The following is a 27,161-nucleotide window of genomic DNA, read 5'->3' as shown; positions in this document are numbered from 1 at the left end:
GAAGTAAGTGTGTGCATCCACGTGAAACTGTCTGCATACCACCTCATACGGCAGCAGGTCCAGGTTTTGCTTTTTTATTGTCTGGAACAAAAGGTTTCACTGAACTGTGAAAGCAGTCAAATAAAGTGGGAGAGCTCTTTCAATTCCATCACATCTTTCTCTGAGTGCATGTATTGCATTACTTCAGCTGAGTCACTCTGGATTTTCTACTGCTCTATTTTTGCTTGGAATAAAGAGACAGCCAACAGTTCACACAGGCTAGAAAATAAATCTATTCTGGTCATATTTAGAAGATAAGTGGGTATTTGGATGATTTCTGTTCTCATTTTCTGTTGATTCCACTCTTGAAAATGAGGATGCTTTAAATGTTTAGCAAAAAAAATGAGCAAAAGCATAGAAGTAGGGCTGGGCGATATAAGGTCGCTTGTGTTAATACTCTGTAGCGCCACCTTTTGCTGGGATTAAAGCTGCAATTTATTTGGGGTTTGTCTCTCTCAGTTTTGCACTTTGACAGACTGAATTTTTGCCCATTCTTCCTTGTAAAACAGCTGGAGCTCAGTGAGGTTGGATGGAGAGCGTTGGTTTGTGATGAACTGCAGTTTTCAGCTCTTTCAACAGATTCTCCATTAGATTCAGGTCTGGACTTTGACTTGGCCATTCGAACACCTGGATATGTTTATTTGTGAACCGTTCCATTGTAGTAAAACTATTCAATTATAGTAGCGAAAAAATCTGCCGATTATATTTCCGATTAGTTGATTGGTCACAATTATTTTTATCATGCTCCCATTTGAACGTCCTACTGGTGAGGCTCCCAATCCAGTGCATGTTTTACTGCACATTTACAGCTAAACCTTTAGGACCTTAAACCAGCCTAAACATCACAAAGTATATTATAGTAAACATTCACACATGCTTTATATTTCTTCCAGGAGATTCTATGATTAACATGTAAATATTAATAAAATGTATATATTAGGTTTTGATTAAAATTGTATTTAAACTCTTCTATTGTGATGATTTTTAGTAAAAATTATATTAAAATTGATGTGTATAAAAAATACTTAATAACAATTGACAATTAATATGATGTCCTTCATTATTTTGAATTTGATTTATTTATTAGTGTCTACTTCTTTTAGTATCAATAATATTTCTCTTTGTATTGTAATGAGGCTGCTGCTGTTGATAAACACACCAACAACTTGAAACATCAAGAGCATTAGCTGAAAATCAATTTCAAGAGCAAAAGCTGTTGCCGATTGTGTATATATATATATATATATATATATATATATATATATACAGCTGTGGAAAAAATTAAGAGACCACTTCAGTTTCTGAACTACAGATAAACTACAGACAACATTTCTCTCAAGTTCCAAAAAAATCTTTTAGACCTAAAATCATGCAAAAAAGAAAACAAGTTCATATTAATAAAGTTTTAAGAGTTCAGAAATCAATATTTGGTGGAATAACCCTTGTTTTTAATCACAGTTTTTATGCAACTTGGCATCATGTTCTCCTCCACCAGTCTTACACACTGCTTTTGGATAACTTTATGCTGCTCCTGGTGCAAAAAATCAAGCATTCCAGCTTGGTTTGATTTTTTAAGGGGTCTCTTATTACATATATATATTATTTTTTTTTTCCAAAGGCTTACAGACAGCTCAGTTACATACCTGTCATTTCAGTGACAGTACAGTTAGTTCAGTGTACTCTGAAATGATGTATCATGATTAGTTTGGCTGCATCAGCAGTCTCTCTGTCACATCTTGGCCTCGTCTCGTGTCTCTGTGTGTCTTCCCCACGTGACCTGTGCTCCCCTGTGTCTCCTGTCTCAGTACTTTTCCATGTGTGTCTCATTTGTAGCTCCGCCCCTTCCCCAGGTGTTTCCAATTCTAGTGTGTTTGTGTTACTATAAATAGCCCTCCTCTGCCACCTTGTCCTCCGTCGGTCTTTGCACTAACCCCTGTTGTTTGTCGTACCTCTGTTTCTTGTGTTCATTCCTGCGCTCCTTGGTTTCCTGCTCTGTGTTTATCCCGTCTTGTTTTAGTTCCTTGTTTATCTTGTTTATTCCTGGTTATTGTCTCTGCTTTGTTTAGTTCATAGTCTTGTTTCATTCATTTGTTTTCCTTGTATAGCCTCCCTCTTTGTTTGTAGTTGATATTTATCTTGTTTATTCTCGTGCTCCTTAGTTCCCTCCTTAGTGTATATCTTTGTATATCTTTTGTTTATCCTTTGTTATTTTTAAGTTCCCTGTGTTTTCCCTAGTTTATTCCCTTGCCCTGTTTTAGTTTATCCTGCCTAGTTTTATAGTACCTCTTGTTTGTTTATGTTAGTTTTATATCACGTTGGTTTTCTTATTCATTTCATTGTTCTGTGTTTACCCGTCTATTTGTTTACTTGTTATTTATTTATTAAATTATTGTTTATTGATTTCACCCTACCTGCACTTGCGTCCGCCTCCTCGTCTCCCTGCCTGGGTCACCCGTGACACTCTCTCATATGTTACACAGATGATTTCAGAGTAGGTGCAGAAAGCTCATCCAACATCTCCGAGGATTCTCATACCATCTGATTAGATCCAGAACAGACTCACACTGTAAGCCTTTTGTGCTTTTCAGTTTTCCCTTGCCTCTTGTTTTTCATTAGCCTCCTTTCTTGGATTCTGGATGGGCTTCTGCCTCCACGACTGGTATTTATATACTCACGGTCCAACGATAAATCATATCATGGAGGTTATTGCAAAGAAATAAAAGAAGAAAGGAATCAGTCCCCTGTGTAACCTCTTTATTTTTAAAGATATCAGAAGCTCATAGCTCAGTTTATTTCATTTTACGCTCTTATGCACCATTTGAAGATGGCTTCGTTTGGAGGATGATGACCTCAAATGAAAGTCCAGCTTGTGAGAATATTTCATGATAAATTAACCTGTTTTGAAACTGAGCTTGGAATAAAATCTTATTAAATCTAATTAAATCTTAAATAAAGGAGCTCGTTCAGCTGAAATAAATATTAGAAACATTAGTAAAGCTGTGTTAAACATGCCTACTTCTCCTGTACTACTATGTTGGAACGGTCATCTCTAGAGCAAGAACCTTTGGCCGTGCATTAGGGGTGTCACGATTTCGATATTTCATCGAAATCGATCGAAATAATGTCATGGTCTCGAGCATCGAAGTCAAAAAGAGGATCGACGATCCCTCCCGCAAACGGCGCAGCACACTGTAGCTCAAAGAGCAGCTCTTTCTCCAGAGAATGTGGACATTCTCATCTAGATGAGAAAAACTTGAAAATATAAAAATAACAGTTGTTTTGTCTAGCCTCAAATATGTTAATAGTTTTGGTACCTTAAGGATCATCTTTCTCTCAGATAAAGTTAATAATATATCTTTATTAAAGAAAAAACTTCTCATTCTCAGGGACCGAAAAAGTCATGTTTTCATGACTTTTCAAGTTTTCATGTTTAACTGTTATAGTAGGATAAAGTTCAGTTTGTTAAAGCTCTAATTGTTCTATTATTTTGTACATGACTGTTCCTGTTTTTTTTTATTATTTATTTTGTTATGTTGCACATTGCTGTTTTAATAGTGCACACTGCTGTTACCAAAAAAAGCCACTAGATGGCATTACATATATATCTTAATTAATTAATTTATTTAAATTTGACCATTAGTGCCTACTGTGGTGTATTACAGATCACTTGTATCACTTTGCATCACTTATATCAAGCCCATCTTTTGAAATAAGATATTGTAAATTTGATGAATCAAACCAATGACTGACCATAGACTAATCTAAAACTGGCATAGGCCTCTCTGCTGTAAAAAAAGAGAATCGAATCGAATCGTGACCCTAAAATCGGAAATAAAATAAAATCGAGGATTTAAGGAATCGTGACACCCCTACCGTGCATGCAGAGCAAAGTGTACACAGGATTGCACTGTACACCGTAAAAGTAAAAAAGTTTCAAAACACTCAAAATTTCACCACTTATCCTTAATTTTATTTTATTTTTTTTCAACTTTTAATTTTTTACAGTGTATAATGCAGTCCATTTGGTTGTGCACTAGTGTCATGGCTTGGCAGCGCTTATAAATGAACAAACACAAAAACGAAAGGTATTCTATCTGTAATTTCAGTTCATTTTAGTTAGTTTTATAAACTCTCAATACAGTTCCAGTTAGTTACTTTTTTTCTTTTAATTACCGTTTTTATTAGTTCTTAGTTTATTAGTTTTCGTTATTTTGTTCATTTTCGTTAACGATAATACTTGGTTACTTGGCTATATTGTGATTATCATGCCAGAGCTTTATATAAAATAAAAATAGCAGTAAAAAACAGATGCCTATGTAACAGACTATTTTCTGGAGCCCAGGTCGGGTTTGGGCAGAGAGTCTGAGCCCTAATATTGATATATATCGAAAACCGAACCGATACCGTGGCCCAAGAACCGCGATACGAACCGAACCGTGGCCACACTGTACCATTGCATTCCTAGTATAAATATATACTATAATGATATTTAAAGACATTAACAAGTTCTTTAACCCTCAAGGGTCCACAAATTCACCATCTATCTCAATAAAACAGGGCAGAAAACTTCGTTTCCTTTCGATTGTAACTTATTGCAAGATCGTAATCTTTTTTTTATCCACTTTAAACTTAAAAAATGCCGTTTTAAAACACTTTTTATTTTTTTTAAAGTGTTTAAGGGTTTTTCCTAAAATATTTACAATTCAGTTCAGTTAATAGTTCAATGAAACTGCCTGTTTAAAATATTAATACACCTGTGATTTTGATCCAAATTCTCCTTTATTCTTTTATTCTTTTATTCTTTGTCTGGTTAGTTTGTAGCGCAGCCGAACTGTCAGCAGCTGTTGGCGTCTCGCTGGTATGACGAGTTCCCGGGCTGGAGGCGACGACACTGGGCTGTTAAGTTCATCACTTGCATCTTCATCGGCCTCCTGTTCCCCCTCTTCTCCATCTTCTACCTGGTCGCCCCCAAGAGCCACTACGGCCTCTTCATCCGCAAGCCCTTCATCAAGTTCATCTGCCATACGGCTTCCTACCTGACCTTCCTCTTCCTCCTGCTGCTGGCCTCCCAGCACATAACTGGGTCAAAAGCTCGATCACAGGGACCCCCACCCAACACTGTGGAGTGGATGATCCTTCCTTGGGTGCTGGGTAGGTTTTGTTTTAATACCATTTAACAAACTATGGCAAAATTACTGACTACAAATGAGAAATGCGTCTGAATACCCGGATCTTGGATGGAGCACAGAAACATATTTAAATTCGGTGCCACTTTATAATAAGACTACCTTTATAAAGGGTTTATAAATGTTTTAAAATTAGTTTATTAATGGTTTATAATTAGGTTGTAAATGCTTTAAAAAACAATAATCAGTTATAACACATCATTAGAAAGGGCAACAATATAGATGGCTGTGGGTTCACTATTTGGCAAACAACAGGTCATTGTTACTCTTTGTACGTATGTGTTAAAACTGATTATTAATGATTTTTAAGGCATTTACAACCTAATTAGTAACCATGGTAAGCTAATGGTAAACCATTTATAACCAAGGTTATAAAGGTAGTCTTATTTTGTATTAAAGTGCTACCTTAAATTCATATAGCTTTCTTTATATGTTTGATTTTTTATTCGCTCAAATTTTAAACAGACTCAACAAGTTAGTAAATAACTGAACTCTGTCTAACTCAACAGAAAACATTAATAAATAGTAGATACAAGGCATAATAATCATCAGGTATTTATTTTGAGAAACATATAGGTCCCAATTGTACGCCATGTGCAAGGCACCTCACGATGCTCATTTCTATCTTACACCCCATCAAGAGTCTATTTTCACGCCTTGTGCCTGTGCCGTTAAAATAGTGTCAGAGTTTAGGAATATATCTACACTAAGGTGCGTGGTGGTCTGGAAGTGAGGTGTGTTCAGGTACATTTCTGGACTGTGTTGCTATCTTGGCATCTGAAAACACAGATGTGCCACTCACTGAAATAAACCTAGACAGCAGTCAATTGTCTAATTCCATTCTTATGATGCAAACCCGACTTTTAACTCGACAATAAACAGAATAAAGAATAAAATAACACTGCTGTTCCCTTAAATGAGCTACTGGCGTACCTTTCCAGCAGTATCCTCTGCTGAGACGCACAAAGCGCCTCACTGTTAAGATACAAATGTGCCAAAGTCAGAGCTCACCCGGCTCCTAAAGGGAATGGCAAGTGACACACTGATTGGTTTATTTTACACTATGCCCAAAACACACACATGATTAATTAAGAGAATTAGATCATGCCTTTTTCTGCGTTTCGAACCACACAAGGCGTATTTTTTGCTCAGTATTAAAGACACACCAACAAGCCCTAAATCCAGCTGTGTGATCCGGAATTGACCGGTGTGCTAGAGATCGCTAAATTAGGGCCCACAATGTCGATACTGTGCAACAGCTTGTTAAAATTCATCCAATGGTCTGTGTTTCTTAAATATATTGTTATTCCACGTAATACTGTACTGTGCAATTAAAAAGGCAGAACTAAACTTGCTTTATTGTGCAAATTAGAAACATCAAAAAGAGCATTAACGCTGAGCGCTGTTTTTCTAGCATCAGTAGGCTAGCACACACACGCTCCCCATGGCAGACCCACAGGAAGTTTTCACATCAAACAGATTTTAAGTCATTTTTAAGCTATAAACTAACTAACTAACTAACTAATGATTAAGAAAAAGGAAAGCTCTCAACCAGTGGCCCAGTGAGACACTAACACAGGGCTGTTGCACACAAACAGAGCTTTACCTACGCTTTATCTCTCTCTCTACGCTTCAGCTCCTGAAGGCTAGAAATGCAGCCTTCAGAACAGGTGACCAGGCAGGCTTGAGGTCAGCCAGGGCCAACCTGTCCCGCGGGATCAGGAAAGCTAAGAGGCTGTACTCAAAGAAGATTTCCCAACACTTCAGTGACAGCAGAGACACGCGGAACCTGTGGCAGGGTATCCAGTCTATCACAGGCTATAAACCACATACACAGACCTGCGACAGCGACACATCTCTGCTGAACGACCTGAATGGGTTCTTCACAAGAACACCCGTCCAGAAATCCATCCTTCCTCCTGGTGACCAGGTGCTGACGCTGTCCCCAGACAGTGTGAGGAGAGCATTCAGCATTCAGATCAATGCTCGGAAAGCTCCTGGGCCTGACAACATTCCTGGCCGTGTGCTGAGAGACTGTGCCTGGGAACTCGCAGAGGTTTATACTGACATTTATAACACCTCTCTGAATCAGGCGGTGGTTCCCACATGCTTCAAAGCCACCACCATCATCCCTGTCCCAAAGAAGGCATCGCCATCCTGTTTCAATGACTATCGTCCAGTTGCACTCACCCCCATCCTCATGAAGTGCTTCGAACGACTAGTCATGCATCACATCAAGTCTTTGCTCCCCCCCTCCCTGGACCCCTACCAGTTTGCTTATCGGTCAAATCGCTCGACCGATGATGCCATCTCCACTGTTCTCCACTCAGCCCTCACACACCTGGACAAGAAGAACACCTACGTCAGAATGCTGTTTGTTGACTTCAGCTCAGCATTCAACACAATCGTCCCCCAACAGCTCATACACAAACTGGACAGTCTGGGGCTGAGCACTTCACTGTGCAACTGGCTGTTAGACTTCCTGACTGGAAGACCACAGGCAGTGCGGGTTGGCAGCAGCACATCCAGCATCACCACACTGAACACAGGGGCTCCCCAAGGATGTGTGCTGAGCCCCCTTCTGTTCACTCTGCTGACCCACGATTGCACACCAGCACACACCTCCAACCTCTTCGTCAAGTTTGCGGATGACACGACGGTGGTGGGTCTCATCAGCAACAACGATGAATCACACTACAGGAGCGAGGTGAGCGGTCTGGCCTCCTGGTGCAAACACAACAATCTCTCTCTGAACACAGAGAAGACTAAGGAGATTGTTGTGGACTTCAGGAGAACTCACACACAGCACACCCCTCTGTTCATCAACGGAACTGCTGTGGAGAGGGTGAGCAGCACCAAGTTCCTGGGTGTGCACGTCACAGAGGACCTCTCCTGGAGCACCAACTCAGCGTCACTGGCCAGGAAGGCAAATCAGCGTCTCTACTTTCTCCGCAAGCTGAGAAGAGCTGTAGTCCCCACCCCCATCATGACCACCTTCTACAGAGGGGCCATCGAGAGCATTCTGACCAGCTGTTTCACCGTGTGGTACGGGGCCTACACAGCATCCTGCCGCAGGACCCTCCAGCGCATCGTGAGAGCAGCTGAGAAGATTGTTGGCACCTCTCTCCCCTCCCTTCAGGACTTGTACAGCTCCCGCCTCACACGGAAAGCCCTCCGTCTGGCAGGAGATCCCTCCCACCCACTACACAGCTTCTTCAGCCTGCTGCCATCAGGGAGGAGACTGCGGAGTCTCCGGGCGAGGACCAGCAGACTGCGAGACAGCCCCATCCATCAGGCTGTGAGGATGCTGAACTCTCTTCCTGCTCTACCCCCCATCCCAATCCTGCCCCCAGCACACACTCACTCAGCATCCTGACCCCCCCACTAATAAAGTACTGAAACTGTGCACTACAATGCACAAAGTACTGGTCCCTTCCAAACGGACTTGCACTACACAACACCTGCACTACTGATATACTTGCACTGTCAATATGCACTTTAATTCCACTTAATTAAACTGTGAACTTTAAGGACTTACGCACCCATTCACTTTACCAGCCTTAAGCTATATACCATATACCGTATTTGCACTACTGTTATTTACTATTTTTACTGTCATTCCATCTCAATCACCATCAATATTGCACTATTGTCTTACGTATGTTTATTGTGTCTTGCTGTATTAAACATATAGTGTCTCCCACTCTTTTATATTATAATTATATATCTATTTTTACTTATTTTTACTTATATTTATATATCTATTCCTCCCCCACACCACTGCACCTTGTTTTTGTCTCATGTATGTCTATTTGTGTCCCTGCTGTATTGTACACATAGTGTCTCCCATTCTCCTTTATTATATCTATTATCTGTACCTGCTGTAAAATTGGGAAGGAGAGTAACGTAATTTCAATTCTCTGTATGTCCTGTACATATGCAGTATTGACAATAAAACTACTTGACTTGACTTGACTTGACTTGACTCTCTCTCTCTCTCTCTCTCTCTCTCTCTATATATATATATATATATATATATATATATATATATATATATATATATATATATATATATATATAAAGATATATATATCTTTCTCTTTCTCTGTGTCAGCAATTCTTGCTAAGTTACCCCTTATAATGTCTTTGGGTCTGTGGGACCTGTTTTCAGTTTTTAGCTTAATAAAAAAAAGGTAGTAATTTATAATAATAATTAATTTGTCCAATTTTCAAAGTTTTTCTGGCCTTGGTTCATTTTCTATAAGGAACAAAACATTTTCAATTATATACCCCCTGTTTAACCCCAATAGAGGTGCAACGATGCAGTCTTCTCAAGATTGTGCTCTGATTTGACTCTGAATGCTTAAAACCAGGATTCTCTCATCATTCTGTCATCATGAGAGGCTCCATCTTTTTAATCTTGTTGGAACAAACAAACAATAAGCATGACTGTGGCGCTTTATTAAGAACCGAACCGTGACCCCGTACCGTTAAACGATAAAAGCCGTTAAAAGATATATAATATATTACTCTGCTTAAATAGGTTTTTGTGTATCTTTACCAAAATAGTTCCTTTTTTTTAGGTTTTTACTTTAATTTGGCTGCATTTGAAAAAATTCAAACATCTTACTGTTCACTCCACTACTTTATTGGAAATATGTCGTTCCTTTTGGCTTGTGAGGACTGGGTGGAGGATCTTTCTTCTCTCCCAGACTCTCCCGGGTAGAAAAGCGAGTAAAGTAGCTGAGAGCATTTATTAGAATTAAGGATATTCTTAAAGAATTAGACATAGCGTATCCATACATGTTTAATTTATGTTCTTTCCATAACAGGTGTATCACCAGCTGTTAATTACTTTGGTTAAAGTTAGGGAACTGCTCAGACTACTCAGACTTTCTAGAGCCAAGTGTCTGCTGAGGAACTGTAAAAACTGTCAGACTGAGTGGGAAGATAAACAGATAAAGTGTTAGAAATAGATTACAGTTCAGATTTTGTTATGTTACTTTTTGCAGGCTTCATCTGGGCAGAGATCAAACAGATGTGGGATGGAGGCTTTCAGGACTACGTCCATGACTGGTGGAACCTCATGGATTTCGTCATGAATTCTCTGTATCTAGCCACTATCTCTCTGAAGGTCGTAGCTTACTTAAAGGTACAGAAAAAGTCTCTCTCTTTAAAAAAAATGTTAATTATTAAACTTTCAGATTTATAAATGTGGAAAAAATAAGTTTATATTTGATCATTTCTTTCTGCTTGTCTCCCCAGTACAGTGGTTCGAATGCTCGAGAGTCTTGGGACATGTGGCACCCTACCCTAGTTGCAGAGGCAGTGTTTGCCATCGCAAATATCTTCAGTTCTCTGCGCCTGATCTCCCTCTTCACAGCCAACTCCCACCTGGGCCCCCTGCAGATCTCCCTGGGTCGAATGCTTCTGGATATCCTCAAGTTCCTCTTCATCTACTGCCTGGTGCTGCTAGCCTTTGCTAACGGTCTCAATCAGCTCTACTTCTATTATGAGACTGATGCTTCAAATAGCACAAAGTGGTGCAAGGGGATTCGCTGTGAACACCAGAACAACGCCTTCACCACGTGAGTGAGACACGTCCCTGTACACTAAATCAGGGACAAATCACTGACACTGACAACCTGACCTACACTCAGTGACAGAAAAAATAACACACCAGGATTTGTGCCAAAACCAACATGCAGTTATGTTTCAGGCAGATATGTTCAGTAAATGATTACAGTGTGAACGGTCAAATATGAATTCGTCCATTTCACTTTTATAAAGCTACGAAATATGACATGAATATGAAATATGAAATATGACTTCTTGTTGTTGGTAAAGAAGGCGATTTTTACACATATCAGTGTGCACATGTGAGGTGTTTCAGGGACAGATTTGTTCATGTTACACACAGATACAGGTCACTTACCTTTGTGAATGTGAACCATCAAGATCCGATCTGAGAAAAAAAATGGATTAGAGCAATGTGGCTTCTAATGTGAATGTAATGTCGATGGGCGTGGTGATCTAGAAAAATGAAGTGTATTCATGTACATTTCTGGCGTATTGCTATCTTGGCAGCGGAAAACACAGGTGCGCCGCTGACTGAATACAACCTAGATAGACGTCAACCACCAGACTTCCATTCCTATCTTAGGAACACATTCGCACGCTCAACATGTGTACACCCCGCTCGTTACACACACACACACACACACACACACACGCAAGGACGCATAGCAGTGCAAAAACCCAACTTTTATTAACAATAAACAGAAAACAAAACAAAATAACAATGTTGCTCCTGTGGGGTGGTAATTTTTCTATTCTGAGAAGGGCAGAAGCACTGCGCCATTAAAATACCAATCGGCCAAAGTCAGAGCAAACCTGGCTCTTAAAGGGAATGGCAAGTGAAACACTGATTGGTTTATTTCACGTTACTTCCAAAACACACCAATGATTTCCACAAGGAAACTACTAGCTCCACAAGGCATACTTTACCCGTCATTACGATAGCAAAGACACACTGACACGTCCTTAATATAGCTGTGCAGTTCATGATGGTTGGCTCACCTATAGATCACTAAAATAGGGTTTATCACTAATTAAGCATTTGTTGGACCAGAGGGGATGCCTGCTTCTGCAAAACAAGAATGTTCAGGATCTACAGGCCCAGTTGCAACACGTATGGGTAAATGTGTTGCAGAAAAGCACATGGAACCTGTATGCCACATGTAAAGGTTAATTCCATTCCTTACACACTGTGGCTTACACACTTACACCCCTTTCCAAGAGTTAACGTAGTTCTGGAGCCTAAGGCATATTTAAAATACCAGCACACAGTGACCTTTAGGATCCATGTTTTAGACCCTAGAATCTAGGCATTGTTTAATTATTTCTGTAAGATAAGATAAATTCTTTCTGTCGTTTCAGGTTATTTGAAACACTTCAGTCTTTGTTCTGGTCGATCTTTGGCCTCATCGATCTACACGTGACCAATGTTGGCCCAGACCACCGGTTTACTGAGTTTGTTGGAGCCACCATGTTCGGAACCTACAACATCATTTCATTAGTTGTGCTTCTCAACATGCTGATCGCTATGATGAACAACTCCTATCAGCACATCGCAGTGAGTGTTTCATCTCTCTTTACCTGGGGTCAGATTGATCTGTGACTGATCAGATGTAGAGCGCTGATCACTTTACGCGGTTGCAGGAGGTAATTCTACATTTCTATTGCACTCCTCCCCCCTTTGATCTTTTTATCAAAAATGTTAGATTTGCTGATATGAATAAATTAACGGACACGCATGTTGACCTCTAAGTAAGCTTGTATTATTCCATGTTCTAAAGCAGGGGTGTCCAAACTTTTTTTGTTGGGGGCCAGAAGGAGAAATATATTTGAAGTCACGGGCCACAGACTCTGTAATAAAACAAATAATGAAATATACCACTTTAAATAATATTTTTTTCCTGATTATTTCATTTACACACCATTTTACTTGACTTACTATCTTTATCTTTGACAGTGTTGTGTAAACTAAGATTTTTCAAATTGATGTTTAATTTCATGAGGTCTCTTAATATTAAACTCCTTAATTACGGCAACTTTTAGACTCTTTGGCCCGTTTTTCTGCACTAAAAATGCGCACTTTCTCCGCTTTTAGACTCTTTGCTCCGTTTTTCTGCTTTAGAAATGCACACTCTCTCCGCTTTTAGACTCTTTGGCCCGTTTTTCTGCGCTAGAAATGCGCCCCCTCTCCGCTTTTAGACTCTTTTGCCCCGTTTTTCTGCGCTAGAAATGCGCCCCCTCTCCGCTTTTAGACTCTTTGGCCCGTTTTTCTACTTTAGAAATGCGCACCCTCTCCGCTTTTAGACTCCTTGCTCCGTTTTTCTGCTTTAGAAATGCGCACCCTCTCCGCTTTTAGACTCTTTTGCCCCGTTTTTTTTCTGCGCTAGAAATGCGCACCCTCTCCGCTTTTAGACTCTTTGCTCCGTTTTTCTGCTTTAGAAATGCGCACTCTCTCCGCTTTTAGACTCTTTTGCCCCGTTTTTCTGTGCTAGAAATGCGCACTCTCTCCGCTTTTAGACTCTTTTGCCCCGTTTTTCTGCTTTAGAAATGCGCACCCTCTCCGCTTTTAGACTCTTTGGCCCGTTTCTCACACCTAGCTTTCAAACTTTGAATCTCACATTATAAAAACCTGCTTAACAGCGGGCCAACTTTCATTCTATTTCTAAAATACCTCGCGGGCCGCTCCAAAAAATGAAATGGGCCGCAAATGGCCCGCGGGCCGTAATTTGGACACTCCTGTTCTAAAGTATCTATAACGTTTCATTGTGTCTCCACTTTCTCATTGTTTATCAGCATGGCTGGTTAGCAAGGACACTAATCATGCAAGCTCCCAATTGGGCATTCTCTACTTTCATCCATGGCATGTTTGTTCTTTCCAATGTGGAATATGAAGCTGTATTTATTTCCTCTATTATTTCCTCTGAACTCTCAGTTAAACTCATAGTATTAAGCAGCATAATACAGTATTCAAATTCTAATAAAATCATAAAAGTAATATAAGTAATTATTGTGCACTAAGTGGCCCTGACTGTATAAGGTATGTTATTATTTAATAACAGTGGTACAGGAACTCTACTGTTCTCATTTTAGAGCAAAAAATCTGGGGGCAGTCGAGTGGACGATACTTCTGTATCGAGGCAACGTGTTCTCTAAAAGTTAGCCTGAGTGAGAGACCTGAGCTGCATTCTGCATTTATTTAGTACCAGTTTAATACCAATTTCATCCTATGAAGAAACTATGAACTAGGGGTGGGCAATATTATATCGTATACAATATATCGTGACACAGAAATATCATGATATTAAAAATCCATATGGTGATAATAGAGCTGTTCTGTCTTAAAAGTAGTCTATTATTCACTGTGAAGCTTTAGGTGTATTTATTGTATAATTGTTTTAGTTTGCAGTTTATATGCATGCACTAAATATTCTGCAATATTATTTGCTGCATTATATTATTTTATGCTATATTATTTATTTTGCCACATTATGTTTATTCTGTTACACTATTATACTATATTCCTGAAATGAATGAATTATTTTTCTGTTTTTCTATATCGCCAAGTATATCGTTATCGCAAAAGTACCCTGAAATATCGTGATATTATTTTAGAGCCATATCGCCCACCCCTACTATGAACTATGGATGGTGAACATTGTCCATGATGTTCAGCAGCATGCTGTCCAGCTCTCCTCTCTGCCAGTGGTGTAAAGGACCATTTGTACCACAGACTGGTAGAACATCAGCAGGAGTTTCTGCAGGAGTATGCACAGGTTGGCTTTAAGGTGATAAAATCCACTATAATCCACTATAATCCACTATAAGGGTCACTGGTTCCAATTCTGGATCATGCTGCTTCCCATCAGCGGCCAGAGTCAGAGAGAGCAAAGTTGGCTATGCTCTCTTTGGGCAGGTAGATAGCACTCACTCCCTACATCACTTCTGTTTGCTGTAGTATTCCTAGAGTCCTATGAAGTGTGCTGTGTATTTGGTCTTCAAAAATCAATTTGGGAGAAAAATGAGATAAAAAATAATAAATAAAAACAGCCAGCTGCAAAGTGTCACTAGACTAAAAAAGGGTTCTCCACTCCTTTTTTTTTACAGGATCATGCTGACATTGAGTGGAAGTTTGCTCGAACGAAGCTGTGGATGAGCTACTTTGAGGAGGGAGGCACTCTGCCCCCTCCATTCAATATCATCCCCAGTCCAAAGTCAGTGTGGTACTTCGTGAGGTGGATCAAGAGAAACGTCTTCAGGGTGGCAGCCACGAAAACGGAGACCTTTGGGACAATAAGTGTAAGATACCTGATATCTCTTCTTATCTTTAATATCTTCTTTTAACAGTTCTCACTGTCAGCATGCAGTGCTGCTTTACTCTGCCTGTGCTTTAAACCGTAATTCTTCTGCACTGTCTATGCTGGAAAGCACATTGTCTTAGGGCAGAGCGAACCAGAGGCTGTGAATCTGTTGTTTAGTCAATAGTCAAGTGATTTCCATCCTTCCACAGAGAAGAGCTGCTGAGAATGTACGCATCAATCACCAGTATCAGGTAATGATGTCTCATTCAAAGCCATTGTCCATTATTCCTGTCTGCCATTGTGCGGTATATCAAAACCCCCCAGTAGACTTATTACCTCCAATCTATTCCCTTTTTATCCCCCACATCATAAATCACCTCGTGCCTTTCACATCTCCGTCTCTAATCTTACCACCACTGACACTTTTAATGCTCTCTCAGGCATCATAGCTTAGTCTGGCTATTCTCATATTGATGAGACTCTCTCAGGCTGTTAGTCTCCTCCTCTCTTCCTGTGTTTGCTGCTGTTGCAGGAAGTGCTGCGAAACCTGGTGAAGCGCTACGTGGCTGCAATGATCAGAGATGCCAAGACAGAAGAGGGTCTGACGGAGGAGAACTTCAAGGTGATTGGCTCTTATACCAGTACCAGAGTGGTAGATTTGCAGTGACAGTTGTACTCTTCAGGAAAAAAAAGGCTCTTGTCTTGAGCACATGATTCTAGGAAAAACCTGGAATTGGTAAGCAACAGGGTTCTTCTTCAGTTCCAGTCCTGAAGAGCAGCACAGTTTGGTAAATTCCGTGATATTGCCAGATCTTAAAAGGTGTATTAGAGCAAGGATGTTAAAAATTCAAGGGCCGAATTCCAGAACCAGCATTAATCACACTGTAACTTTTGTAATTTAGTTTTTCTGTGTGCTTTATTACTTTCATTTCACCCTGTTCCTCAATGGTCAGGACACCGCAGGACCACAACACAGCTGGTACCATATTTTCTACACTATAAGGCGCACTTAAAATCCTTCAATTTTTCCAAAAATCACCAGCACTCCTTATAATCCATTACGATTTATGTACGAATTTTAACAGTCAGGTTGTAAGGAGCCATAAAGCAACTATACAGGAGTTTCAGTTTCTCCAGCACTGAGACTAAAACAGAACTAGCACTAGTGCCTAATCACGCTAAAGGCTAGCTCTTTCACAGTTCAGAGGTGAGTATGCAAGTATGTCAGACTATAGCACTGCTGGAGCAGAATTAGCATTACCCGCTAACCACACTAAGCACTAGCTCTTTTACCATTCAGAGCTGAGTATTATTGGCCTGTAGCCTGCTGCTAACCCTGGCTAATAGTGCTGGAGCAGTATTAACAATTCCCGCTAACCACGATAAGCGCTAGCTCTTTCGCTGTTTAGAGGCGAGTATTATCGGCCTGTAGCCTGCTGCTAACCCTGGCTAGCACTGCTGGAGCAGCATTAGCATTAGGTGAGTATTAGCTGCCTACAGCCTGCTGCTAACCCCGGCTAGCACTGCTGGAGCAGTACTAGCATTACTCCCTAACCACAATAAGCGCTAGCTCTTTCGCTGTTTAGAGGCAGGTATTATTGGCCTGTAGCCTGCTGCTAACCCCGGCTAATACTGCTGGAGCAGCATTAGCATTGCCCGCTAACCACAATAAGTGCTAGCTCTTTCACCATTCAGAGGCGAGTATTAGCTGCCTATAGCCTGCTGCTAACCCCGGCTAGCACTGTTGGAGCAGTACTAGCGTTTCTCGCTAACCACAATAAGCGCTAGTTCTTTCACTCTTCAGAGGCAAGTATATCAGACTGTAGCATGTGCATCTACTGTGTTAAAACAAGCTACATTTCAGGCAACCTGGAAATCTAAGCTTACTGTAAGCAAACAGAAGCATTTACTCACTCAAATAAACAGTTTTCTAGAGAGAAATAGATTAACATGCAGCACTTTTTTAATTACAGTTTTGTTTACCTAACTTGGCTTAGCTTTACTGAAGTAAGACATGGCAACACCCCTGTTCCTTACTAGTGGTGCAAAATGAGCCTTATAATCCATTACGACTTATAGTGTGAAAAATATGGTAGTATTATTTGGGCTGTAGGTCATTACTACCCATACAAAAATGGGTAGTAATAAAAGAAGGCGCATACCATAATACTTGATCAGTGTATATGTATCTCAGGTGTCCCAAAGTTAACTGAAGAACCATCAAAACCCATGAAGAACTAGATTTGAAGTAGGTGGCCATTATGCTAATTATGTACAGTATACTGACAAGTCAAAAGTTATTAATACCAGTATTTCAACTGATCATGAAGTTTTATCTAACTGAGCAGCTTAGGATTGTCCAGTGGAAAGCACAATGGGTTGTAATGATCGTGACTGGCGGTGTCTGGCTAGAATTGTCTGTGAGAACATTCAGAGACATACTGTATGCATTTATCACTCTCTTTCCAATGGTGGAGAATTGCCACATTCCCTCTATGTTTAAACCCAGTTTTTGCTATGACTACTTCAGCTTTTTCTTGGCTGTTGTTTGTATCCACCTTGAAGCTCTGAGATAGAACCATTACATTTTGTAAAAATTGCGTAGACAAGTGGTGGTCAAACTTGTCCTTAGGGTCCAGATTAAAAATAAATTTGGAATAAATTAGACTTTGTTTAGATTTGCATGTCTGGACATCACAAACGAATCTGCATGGGTTGCTATGTTCACAACCTTTAGGACTCTTGGGCCACCGTACTCCACACTTGGTGTACTCCTTGGCAGAGGTGAAAAGTAATGGATTACATTTACTCACATTACTGTAATTGAGGAGATTTTATGAGTAATTTGTCATTTTAAAAGTAGTTTTTAAAATAGGTAATTTTACTTTTACTCAAGTACATTTTGGCACAAGTAATTTACTTTGCTACATTGAAAAACTCCCCATTACTGAGTAAAAAAAAAATAATGGGAAAAAAAACTATTGTCTGAATTAAAAACATAATAATAATTTGGTTTCTGGCTGTTCAGACTCTCAAAAATCAATCTGGATTTAGTCTACTTATTTTCAAAATTGGATTTTGACTGCAGTCTGAACATAGCCTTAGAGCTCCCTAAAGATCAGTTTAAGACCATTCACCTTGAAATTTATCAAGGTTCATTAGTCCTTATTGATTTACATTGAATTTAAAATGTTAGTGATGTCACTGGGTAACAAACATGATGCAGTTTCTATTTATCACTATATATCTATACCAACTGGCCTCTGTGTTTATCATGTTTTTTTTTCAGGAGCTGAAGCAGGACATCTCGAGTTTTCGATACGAAGTGATGGGGATGATGAAAGGTAATAAACCAGGATTACAGGGCTCCATAAAAGGAGCCTCAAACCTCGGCTTTTCTGAACGCCCCCTCAAATGCCCGCCGGCTCCCCCTGGAGGTCAAGGAAAGAAGAAGCCTAAACTTCTCAGTGTCACTGCTTCTATACTCCAGCAGACTTCGAAAGCGCCTGCAAAGAGCACGGAACACTCCCTGGCTAACGGGTCTATCCCCCTTCTTTCAGAAATGGTTTCCCCTGACCCGGTAAAGAGTGACTTTTCTGGATTGTTCCACCAAATCCGCCACAGGGGAGCAAACAACCCTGGCAGGATCTTTTCGGTGTGTGAAGAAGTTGATGAACCTGATGCTGAGGAACTTGAGGAGGTTCATAAGGACAGTGAACCGTCTGAGATGTTGGCCACAGACACGGCCAATGAAACAGAGAGACTCGCGCAGGAACCGTGCGAACGCGAAGGCGACGTAAACGACAGCGCTAGTGAAAACGACGAGGAAACGATAAGCCGATTATAGTAGCCTGTGACGATTACGTGAGTGACAATCAGACTTGGGTTAAGGCCAAAACTGCTGTAGCTTTATCTGAAATCTACCCTGCTGAGCAGTTAGAGAGTTCTTCTGTAATGGTGTAGAATCATGAAATCCTCAACCCTTAACAATATCCAGATTCAGAATGCTTTCCAGAATGAGCAGTGTAGAGCATTGACGTTTGGCTTTGACTGTCCTCCTGAGGAGTTCTGAGGAGGAGACTCAGGGATGACTGTTACTTTGTGAGATTTCTAGGGCCTTGTGTGTTCTCCAGAAGGGAGAATATGACTTTGTATGTTGCCTGTAACTTCTGTCCATCACTAGCTTCATATATATATCCATCATGAAACTCGTGGGATTTTAACCTTTATTTATTTCAGGTTTTTGGTTTCAGCCTGGCATTCCACAGCAACACAACAAGCCTTATAGAATATAAGGAGCCCCGACTGTTAGTCATGTAAGCCTCGTTCTGGTGTACCAGTACAAATGTCTAATACTATTAAAATACAGCCTCCTCTACAAGTATTGGAACATTTAGGCCCATCCCTTTATTTCTGCTCTAGACATTAAAAGATTAATATGTATAATAATGTAATTCATATATAATAGGAAAAGATCAACATATTAGTTTTTATTTCCAGGTATTTACATCTGGTTCTGATGCACAGTTCAGAAAATAGCACCTTCTCTGTTTCAGATCTATTTAATATGTAAATACCTGGAAATGAAAGCTGTAATGTTCATCTTTTGTCTAATCATTTAACGTCAAATTTAAATGTTTTTATTCTACAACAAAAATAAAGACGTTGACCTCACTGTTCCAGTACTTTTGGCGGGCACTGTATGTATATTACATACATTTAAATTACAAACATGTAGGAAGCTTGCAATATAGTGGGTGTTAAGTGTATGATTAACGGATTTGAGCTGAGCTCTATATGTACCCCAAATTTTAAGGTGTAGGATATTTTCGTCTTCCTGTATTATTGCAAACCAAACACCTACATGTTCAGAGGATATCAAAAAACATGACATAGGATAGATAATAACAGTTTAGTTGCAGCTCAGACCATTAATGACCACAGAAACTTTCACTTATTATCAAAAAATAGTTGCACCCAGAAGGAAGTGTCAGATTGCAGTGTTAATCTAAAGGAATATAAAGGTTACCAGGAAAATGAGCTAAAAAAAAATATCTAAATCTCTGGAAAAAATTAAGAGATCACGTCAGTTTCTGAATCAGTTTCTCTGATTTTGCTATTTATAGGTTTATGTTTGAGTAAAATGAACATTGTTGTTTTATTCTATAAACTACAGACAACATTTCTCCTAAATTCTCACACAGTTCTTCCAAACTCAAACAATGCAAAGTAAACATAAGTTTCCTATTCATAAAGTTTTAAGAGTTCAGAAATCAATATTTGGTGGAATAACCCTGGTGGTTTTAAATCACAGTTTTTTTCATGCATCTTGGCATCATGTTCTCCTCCACCAGTCTTACACACTGCTTTTGGATAACTTTATGCTGCTTTACTCCTGGTGCAAAAATTCAAGCAGTTCAGTTTGGTGGTTTGATGGCTTGTGATCATCCATCTTCCTCTTGATTATATTCTAGAGGTTTTCAATTTGGTAAAATCAAAGAAACTCATCCTTTTTTAAGTGGTATCTTATTTCTTTCCAGAGCTGTATAAAAAAAAAAAACATTCCTGATGCATGGGGTTGTAGAGGTTCCTAATGATTTCCTATGATAATCTATCTGATGCATTTCAAATATTTACAGTTTTCAAACATTTTCAATCAGGGCAACAGTATGCAGACGAGCATTGTCCTGTTGGAAGAGTGTTTTTAGAAATGATGTGATCTGGCATTGTACAACATGACACTATGGGCCCTATTTTAGTGATCTATAGGTGCTTGATTTAGGGCATGTCAGTTTGTTTGCTTTGCTATCGTAACGACGGGAAAAGTATGCCTTGCGCAGCTTAAAACGTGCAATAGGCATGCACTAATTCTCTTAATTAATCATGGGTGTGTTTTGGGCGTAAAGTGAAATAATTCAATCAGCCAGTCACTTGCCATTCCCTTTAAGAGCCAGGTGTGCTCTGACTTTGGACTTTCTGATTGCTAATTAAATGACTGAGCTTTATAAGAGATACACCTAGACGAGCACTGCTGCACGCAATGGACTGCCAAGATAGCATTGAACAAGATACCATTGAATGTCTGACTGTTGACTGTTGCCTAGGCTGTATTCAGTCTGTGGCGCACCTGTGTTTTCCGTTGCCAAGCTAGCAATATGCCAGAAATTTTCCTGAACACACCCCTTTTTGAGACCACCACTCCCATCAGCATAGATCGATATTCACAAGCACTGTTGCTATTTAAACAATGTAGGTGCAAGGCGTAAAATTGGTGTAAGATAGGGCTATAGTCTTCTGGATGGTGTAACGCGTGAGAACAAGCCAGTCAATCTTGGCCTATATTACCACAGCACTGCCTTGTTGGTAATCTCTAACAAAACAAAATCAGAATAGCAGTGCAGAATATTTACATTTTTAATCATTTATGGTTCCTGGTAACCTTTATCTTACTCCCAAACAACATTGCAATATAATAAAAAAGGTAAGACAGTAAAGAATAGCATTCATAGTAGAAAATACAAAAATGGGTCAAACACCCAATAAACATTACATGGGCAAAGTAATCGCTTTGTATAGATGGACAAAACGATTATACCACAGTTTTATGAGAGACATTAACAGCCGGTAATGCACTTTAACTGAAGCTCTGCAAAGTACAGGTAACCTAGCAACGATGCAGCGCTTACAAACCAAATACAAACCAAATGCAATGTCATTATACACCACTGGGACCCAAAAATAAGCCCAGCGATTTGAAAATACGCATTATTACACAAATTATCAGCCACCGATATCAGGTTAGGAGTTGTTATTATTAAAATAAAAGTGTAAGTGTATATATTTACCAGTTAATATAGGGTATTTTAAGCTGAATGTGAAATAGGGGACTCTTGTAATTCCACAGGTCTTGCCACTGGGGGCGCCTAAGTAACCAAAACTTTAATTCTCAAAAAAAAAAACATTTTCTTTCAAAGTCATGAGCACTGGATGTTAATCTACACAGATTTCTCTTCTAGAAACTGTTTATTTAGGTGAGTAAAGCACTTTAATTTATTTACAGTAAGCTTAGATTTCCACAATTTTGATTGAAATGGCGGAAAGTAGCTTGTAGTAACTTGTGGAGTGTTTATAACCAAACAGATCGTACTTTTCTTGTCCTCTTTAACTCAAAATATTTTAATAAACAGAAATAACGGAACTGTAGTATTATTTCAATAATACACTCAAGATTCGTGCTATAACGGCAGTGCCAATATTACATGTTATAGCACTCCCTCTCATGTATTATTGCTTCAATCTAATACTCGGCTGTTAGGGCATAAAACACTTTTTTCCTGGGTGCAACTCTTTTTTAAAGATGAAAACAAAGTTGGTTTGTTTGGAAAAATGAGCCAAAGGGTTTAAACACAGCACAAACTGAACCACAGTCTGCCAGCAGTTATTACTGCATTACTATTAACTAAATATCAATACTGTGTTTATTACTGTGTTTAAGTCGACACAGTACTGCAAAACCGAACATTGGGATATGTTGAAATGCCAGGCTGATGCCACAGAGTGTAATGAAATGTATTTATGAGTTTTGGAATGCTTGATTGAGGCTAGCCCATAACCCTGAGTAAAGTTTACTCACAAACGGTAGAGCAATAGCTGATCCCCCCCCCCCCCCCCCCCATGTTAAAGAAATTGCACTCTGCCTTACTGTGTTTCATCCATCAACTGTTCCTCAATTTTTCATTAGCTTCGTCATTAGCATTAGCCTATTATACCTGTGTTATTCTTACTATGCAAATATTTAAAGCTCTTTACCTTGTATCTTATGGAGAGTTACACGTGGTGTGAGCTCTCTAGTGATCGTTCACCTCCACTTGCTTTAAGCAGATGGGGTTTGCTATCTCCATCCATTAAAGCAGATCCAAGCACAAGCCAATTTAAGTTCATCGTAATTAAGAAATGGGACCTTATTTTACACCCTGCGCAAGGTGCATCACGATGCTCATTGCTATCTTACACCCCGCAAACAGTCTATATTTACATAGTTTTGAATAAATCTACAATGATGGGCGTGGTGGTCTGAAAGTGATGTGTGTTCTCGCAAATTTCTGCCGTATTGCTATCTTGGCAGCGAAAAACACAGGTGCGCTACTAACAGATTCGAACGTTAAACACGCAGCAGTTCACAAGCCAAATTTTACATCAACAATAAACAGATAATACAAAATAAAATAACACTGTCGTTCCTGTAAATGACCTGCTCACGCATCTTTACAGCGTGAACGTGCAGAAGCACTGCATCATTAAAATTGAAATTGAATTGAAATTCAGAGCACACCTGGCTCTTAAAGGGAATGGCAAGTAAAACGCTGATTGTTTGATTTCACGTTACGCCCAAAACACACCCAAAATAAACAAGAGAATGTGTTTCATGTGTACATGTGTTTCGCACTTTTTTTAAGCCACGCAAGGCATACTATTCCCGTCGTTACGATAGCAAACACACAATGACACCCTAAATCAAGCCGCGGTGTAAAATAGGGCCCCTGATCAAACGGTTTATCAATATATTCATAACAGTTATAACATCATATTGGTTATAGCATTCACAGTAATTATGCTGAACAATGTATCCCTACTCCAGTATCATGTTACCCTTATATTACTATTGTATGGATCTGGTACGTTATCTAATATGTAATATTCTGCATTATTCACTCATTTATGATTGTAAAATTGTAACCCATCCCTTTTCCATAGCCACAGGTTTACAGATTGCTATTTCTAAGCGAGTTAATCTTTTCATTAAAGTAGTCTATATCATGCAGTGACCATGCCAGTCTGTGGAACAAAGAGGTCATTCCATGATTGTTTGTTTAAAGGGCCAGTACATTATACTGAAGGTGAAATTAAATAAACGATTCTGAAACACATTGTGCTGTTGATTGTTATTATTTTGATGATAATGATGATGTTCATGATGATTAAGATAATTTCATTTTTTTTTAACACAACAAAGTCTGAAATTCCATCAATACTGGAACGTATGCGGTCTTTTGTTTAAGGCCAGGAAAGGAAGAGACAAGCATGTAAATAATAAAAGGATTTTATTTAATATTTATTTAAAGGGTAATCTAAAATCACAGTCAAAACCAGAAAACAAACACAAACAGAAGATAACATATCAAGAATCCATACCAACCATCACTGATAGTGGAAACTTTACACCTACACCTTAAGCAGCTTGAACTGCAATGTAAAAAAATATTGGCAAAATATTATATAATATTAAAATTTTCAAATATACTGACTTTTTTGGTTTTCATTGGCTGTAAGCCATAAAATATAATAATAAAAGAACTTAAAGCTTAACCCTTGTGTGGTGTTCATATTTTTTGTTACTCGTTTACTTTGTTACTTGTATTTAATTAAGCAAAATTAAGCAATTTTACATTAAAATGCTTTACACATGCTCGCTTCACCTAAATTGCAAGCAATATAAACAGCTCACATGGTTAATATTTGCCCTTTACCTTTCTTATGTTACATTTCTTTCTGCTACTCTTTTTTATTAGTTTTTTAATAAAATGTAAAAGAAAATGAATCAAGATTTGTTTAGTTTCAAATTTACAAATGAAGCAATGTTTATTAGCCCTTGGCCAAACATACTGTATGTAATATAAATGTGTGTGTGTGTTTTTTTTGGGGGGGGGGGGGGGGGGGGGTGTACAGTGTGTGTTTATCGAAAATGTGTTTTGATATATGTTTTTCACAAAAAATGAGCCAATGCCAATGAGTTTGAGTTAGAAAAAATATTTTTTTTGTATCATTTGATGAAAAATGAAAACGGGTCCCACAGACCCGAACACCACACTAGGGTTAAAATAGATCACTCTGTGTGTAAAATATATGAGTTTCACGTTTTGAATATTTATTCACATTTATTCTAATTTTTTAAGATGCGCCTGTACCTTGTTTACATGTGGACCTCTGATCCAGGCAGGGGCACAGTATCCAGCTACGAGTAGGACAAGGGCTTATGTATGGAAATACATTAAGGATAGTCTGGCCCCCTCCTTCCAGTGCCACAACCAGAGGCGGTCTTTGCATAGAGGCATTGCTAGGCAACTGCCTTGGGCCCTTCCCACTTCAGCCCACTGTAGGGGCCCCCTGACTAGCTGCAAACTTTCCATAGGCCTACAGCTGGCAATTTTGGCCCTTTGGACAGTAATTCACAGTGCGTTCAGAAATGGTGATTCTTGTATGTTTAAAATGGAAACAAAGACAACACAATAAATTACAAAGAAATACAGATTCCGTCCACACACCCTCTCTTTCGCTTTAAAATGGAATATTCCATCCATGCCATGTGGCCATGCCGTGGACCCCTAACGCGCTGCTTGTGAAAGATGGAATTGAGGTGAAATTAAGTGTACAAGTGGGTTGTGAGCAAAGCCATGAAGCGCCATTACCCAAGTGGCACTACAAAAAGAAAAAAGAAGGAAGAGGCTAAACTAAAAACAGATGCTCTTCCAAAACTGATAAGCTTTTTTAGTGTGTCAGCACCACCGGACCCGAATGTTTTGGTGGAGGAGGAGGACGAGGAGGTGCCGTACTAGGGTTGTGTCATTTATGACCCAACATCGCGATGGATGGTAACCATTGCGATGCCACACCAACTAGCTAAATTCGCCTTGAGCCCCCAAATTGCTAAGTCCGCCACTGAGTACAATTAGCATTGAAAACTTCAATTTTCTTTTTTAACTTATTTTTTTTTTTTCAATTAATATTTTCCATTTTGACATACAATGGTATTATATCTGAAACTTATTTCTCGCATATAAATGTTGATGAGCCCCCTAGCTAAATTCGCCTTGAGCTCCCAAATTGCTAAGTCCGCCACTGGCCACAACGCCTCATCCATTTTCATAAGGGGCCCAACAGCATGACTAAGGCCCTCTAATAGTCAGAGGATCTGTAAAATGGAGGGCCCTCAGAAAATAAAAATATATTGTACCATATATGTTGATAGGCATCGCAAAATTTTTTGGGCCAGGGTCCCCTGACCTCAAGAGCTCCTGGGCGCCCGCCTCACTGGCCCGGTCAGTAATCCAGCCATGCAAGGGTTTTGAATCATGTGGGCATGTGCTCAAGGGGTCACAGCCACTAGGGGGCTCTCAGACACTCCCACACACACACACACACACACTAGCATTTCTTGCTGTCACTTTGAAAGGCAATGAGGGCAGTTTATGTAAAGCTAACACTTGCACACAGTGCACTTTAGGGAGCGTAGCTCTGTTGTGGTTTGGCACATTATGGATACAGTACACTACGAATCTGGATAATTAGACTTTAATGTGAGAAAAGTCAGACAAGTCAAACCCTTTGTACTTCTTCCCATTCATCATGCATCTGAGAAACAAGAGATTTACAGATAAGTGATTGCTGTTTAGAAAAGAAAGCTAGTTTGCGAAATCCCAGATCATGTAATTCTCCTCTGTGTGTGTGTGTGTGTGTGTGTGTGTGTGTGTGTGTGTGTTACGTAATTCAAGTCAATATGGAAGACATTAACAAAAGACCTCCTTGGAGACCAGAAACTGTATGAGATTTCCTAGAAAGAACCACAAATATTCGTTCCCTGGTTCTTCATCCTGGTGGCCCACTGGATTCTTCAAACCCAAGTCAAAAGATCAGATAAGCATAAACATACTGGACATGCTGTTATTCAGAACTACAGCAATCTCTGTAAATATCAGCCGTATATTATACTTTTTTATTACCTTACATTATGAGCAGTGATCTCCTTGTTCACATTAAGCACAATTCACTGGATTATGTCCAGACACCTCACTTCTCCCACAGCTCCCGTGATTCTCACACATACATAGTTTTTTTTTTTTTTTTTTTAAGTAGCAGCACAGGTATAGTCAGCATGTCGTATTTTTTGGACTATAAGGCGCACTTAAATTCCTTTAATTTTCCCCCAAAAATTGACAGTGTGCCTTATAATCCAATGCGCTGTATAAATAAATTATATCAGTCAGGTATTAACTCTTAGAACCCT

General features: G+C 39.3%; 1 protein-coding gene across 2 annotated transcripts in view; it reads left to right on the top strand.

Moving 5' to 3' along the window:
- trpc4a (transient receptor potential cation channel, subfamily C, member 4a) overlaps positions 1 to 24,025 on the top strand; it is a 55,883-nt gene extending 31,858 nt beyond the window's left edge. For both annotated transcript variants that reach the window (XM_022681439.2, XM_049468926.1), the window contains 8 exons: positions 4,854 to 5,190; positions 10,238 to 10,377; positions 10,491 to 10,813; positions 12,165 to 12,360; positions 14,907 to 15,098; positions 15,310 to 15,351; positions 15,633 to 15,722; positions 18,390 to 24,025. In XM_022681439.2, the coding sequence (XP_022537160.2) occupies positions 4,854 to 5,190; positions 10,238 to 10,377; positions 10,491 to 10,813; positions 12,165 to 12,360; positions 14,907 to 15,098; positions 15,310 to 15,351; positions 15,633 to 15,722; positions 18,390 to 18,947 (1,878 nt within the window). In that variant the 3' untranslated portion in view covers positions 18,948 to 24,025. The remainder of the gene's footprint in view (positions 1 to 4,853; positions 5,191 to 10,237; positions 10,378 to 10,490; positions 10,814 to 12,164; positions 12,361 to 14,906; positions 15,099 to 15,309; positions 15,352 to 15,632; positions 15,723 to 18,389) is intronic.
- The last annotated feature ends 3,136 nt before the right edge of the window (positions 24,026 to 27,161 follow it).

The sequence above is a fragment of the Astyanax mexicanus genome, chromosome 20, assembly GCF_023375975.1.
Source record: "Astyanax mexicanus isolate ESR-SI-001 chromosome 20, AstMex3_surface, whole genome shotgun sequence".
NCBI classification, from domain to species: domain Eukaryota; kingdom Metazoa; phylum Chordata; class Actinopteri; order Characiformes; family Acestrorhamphidae; genus Astyanax; species Astyanax mexicanus.
Note: the sequence above shows the minus strand (reverse complement) of the source record. Positions and strands in the feature narration are given on the sequence as shown.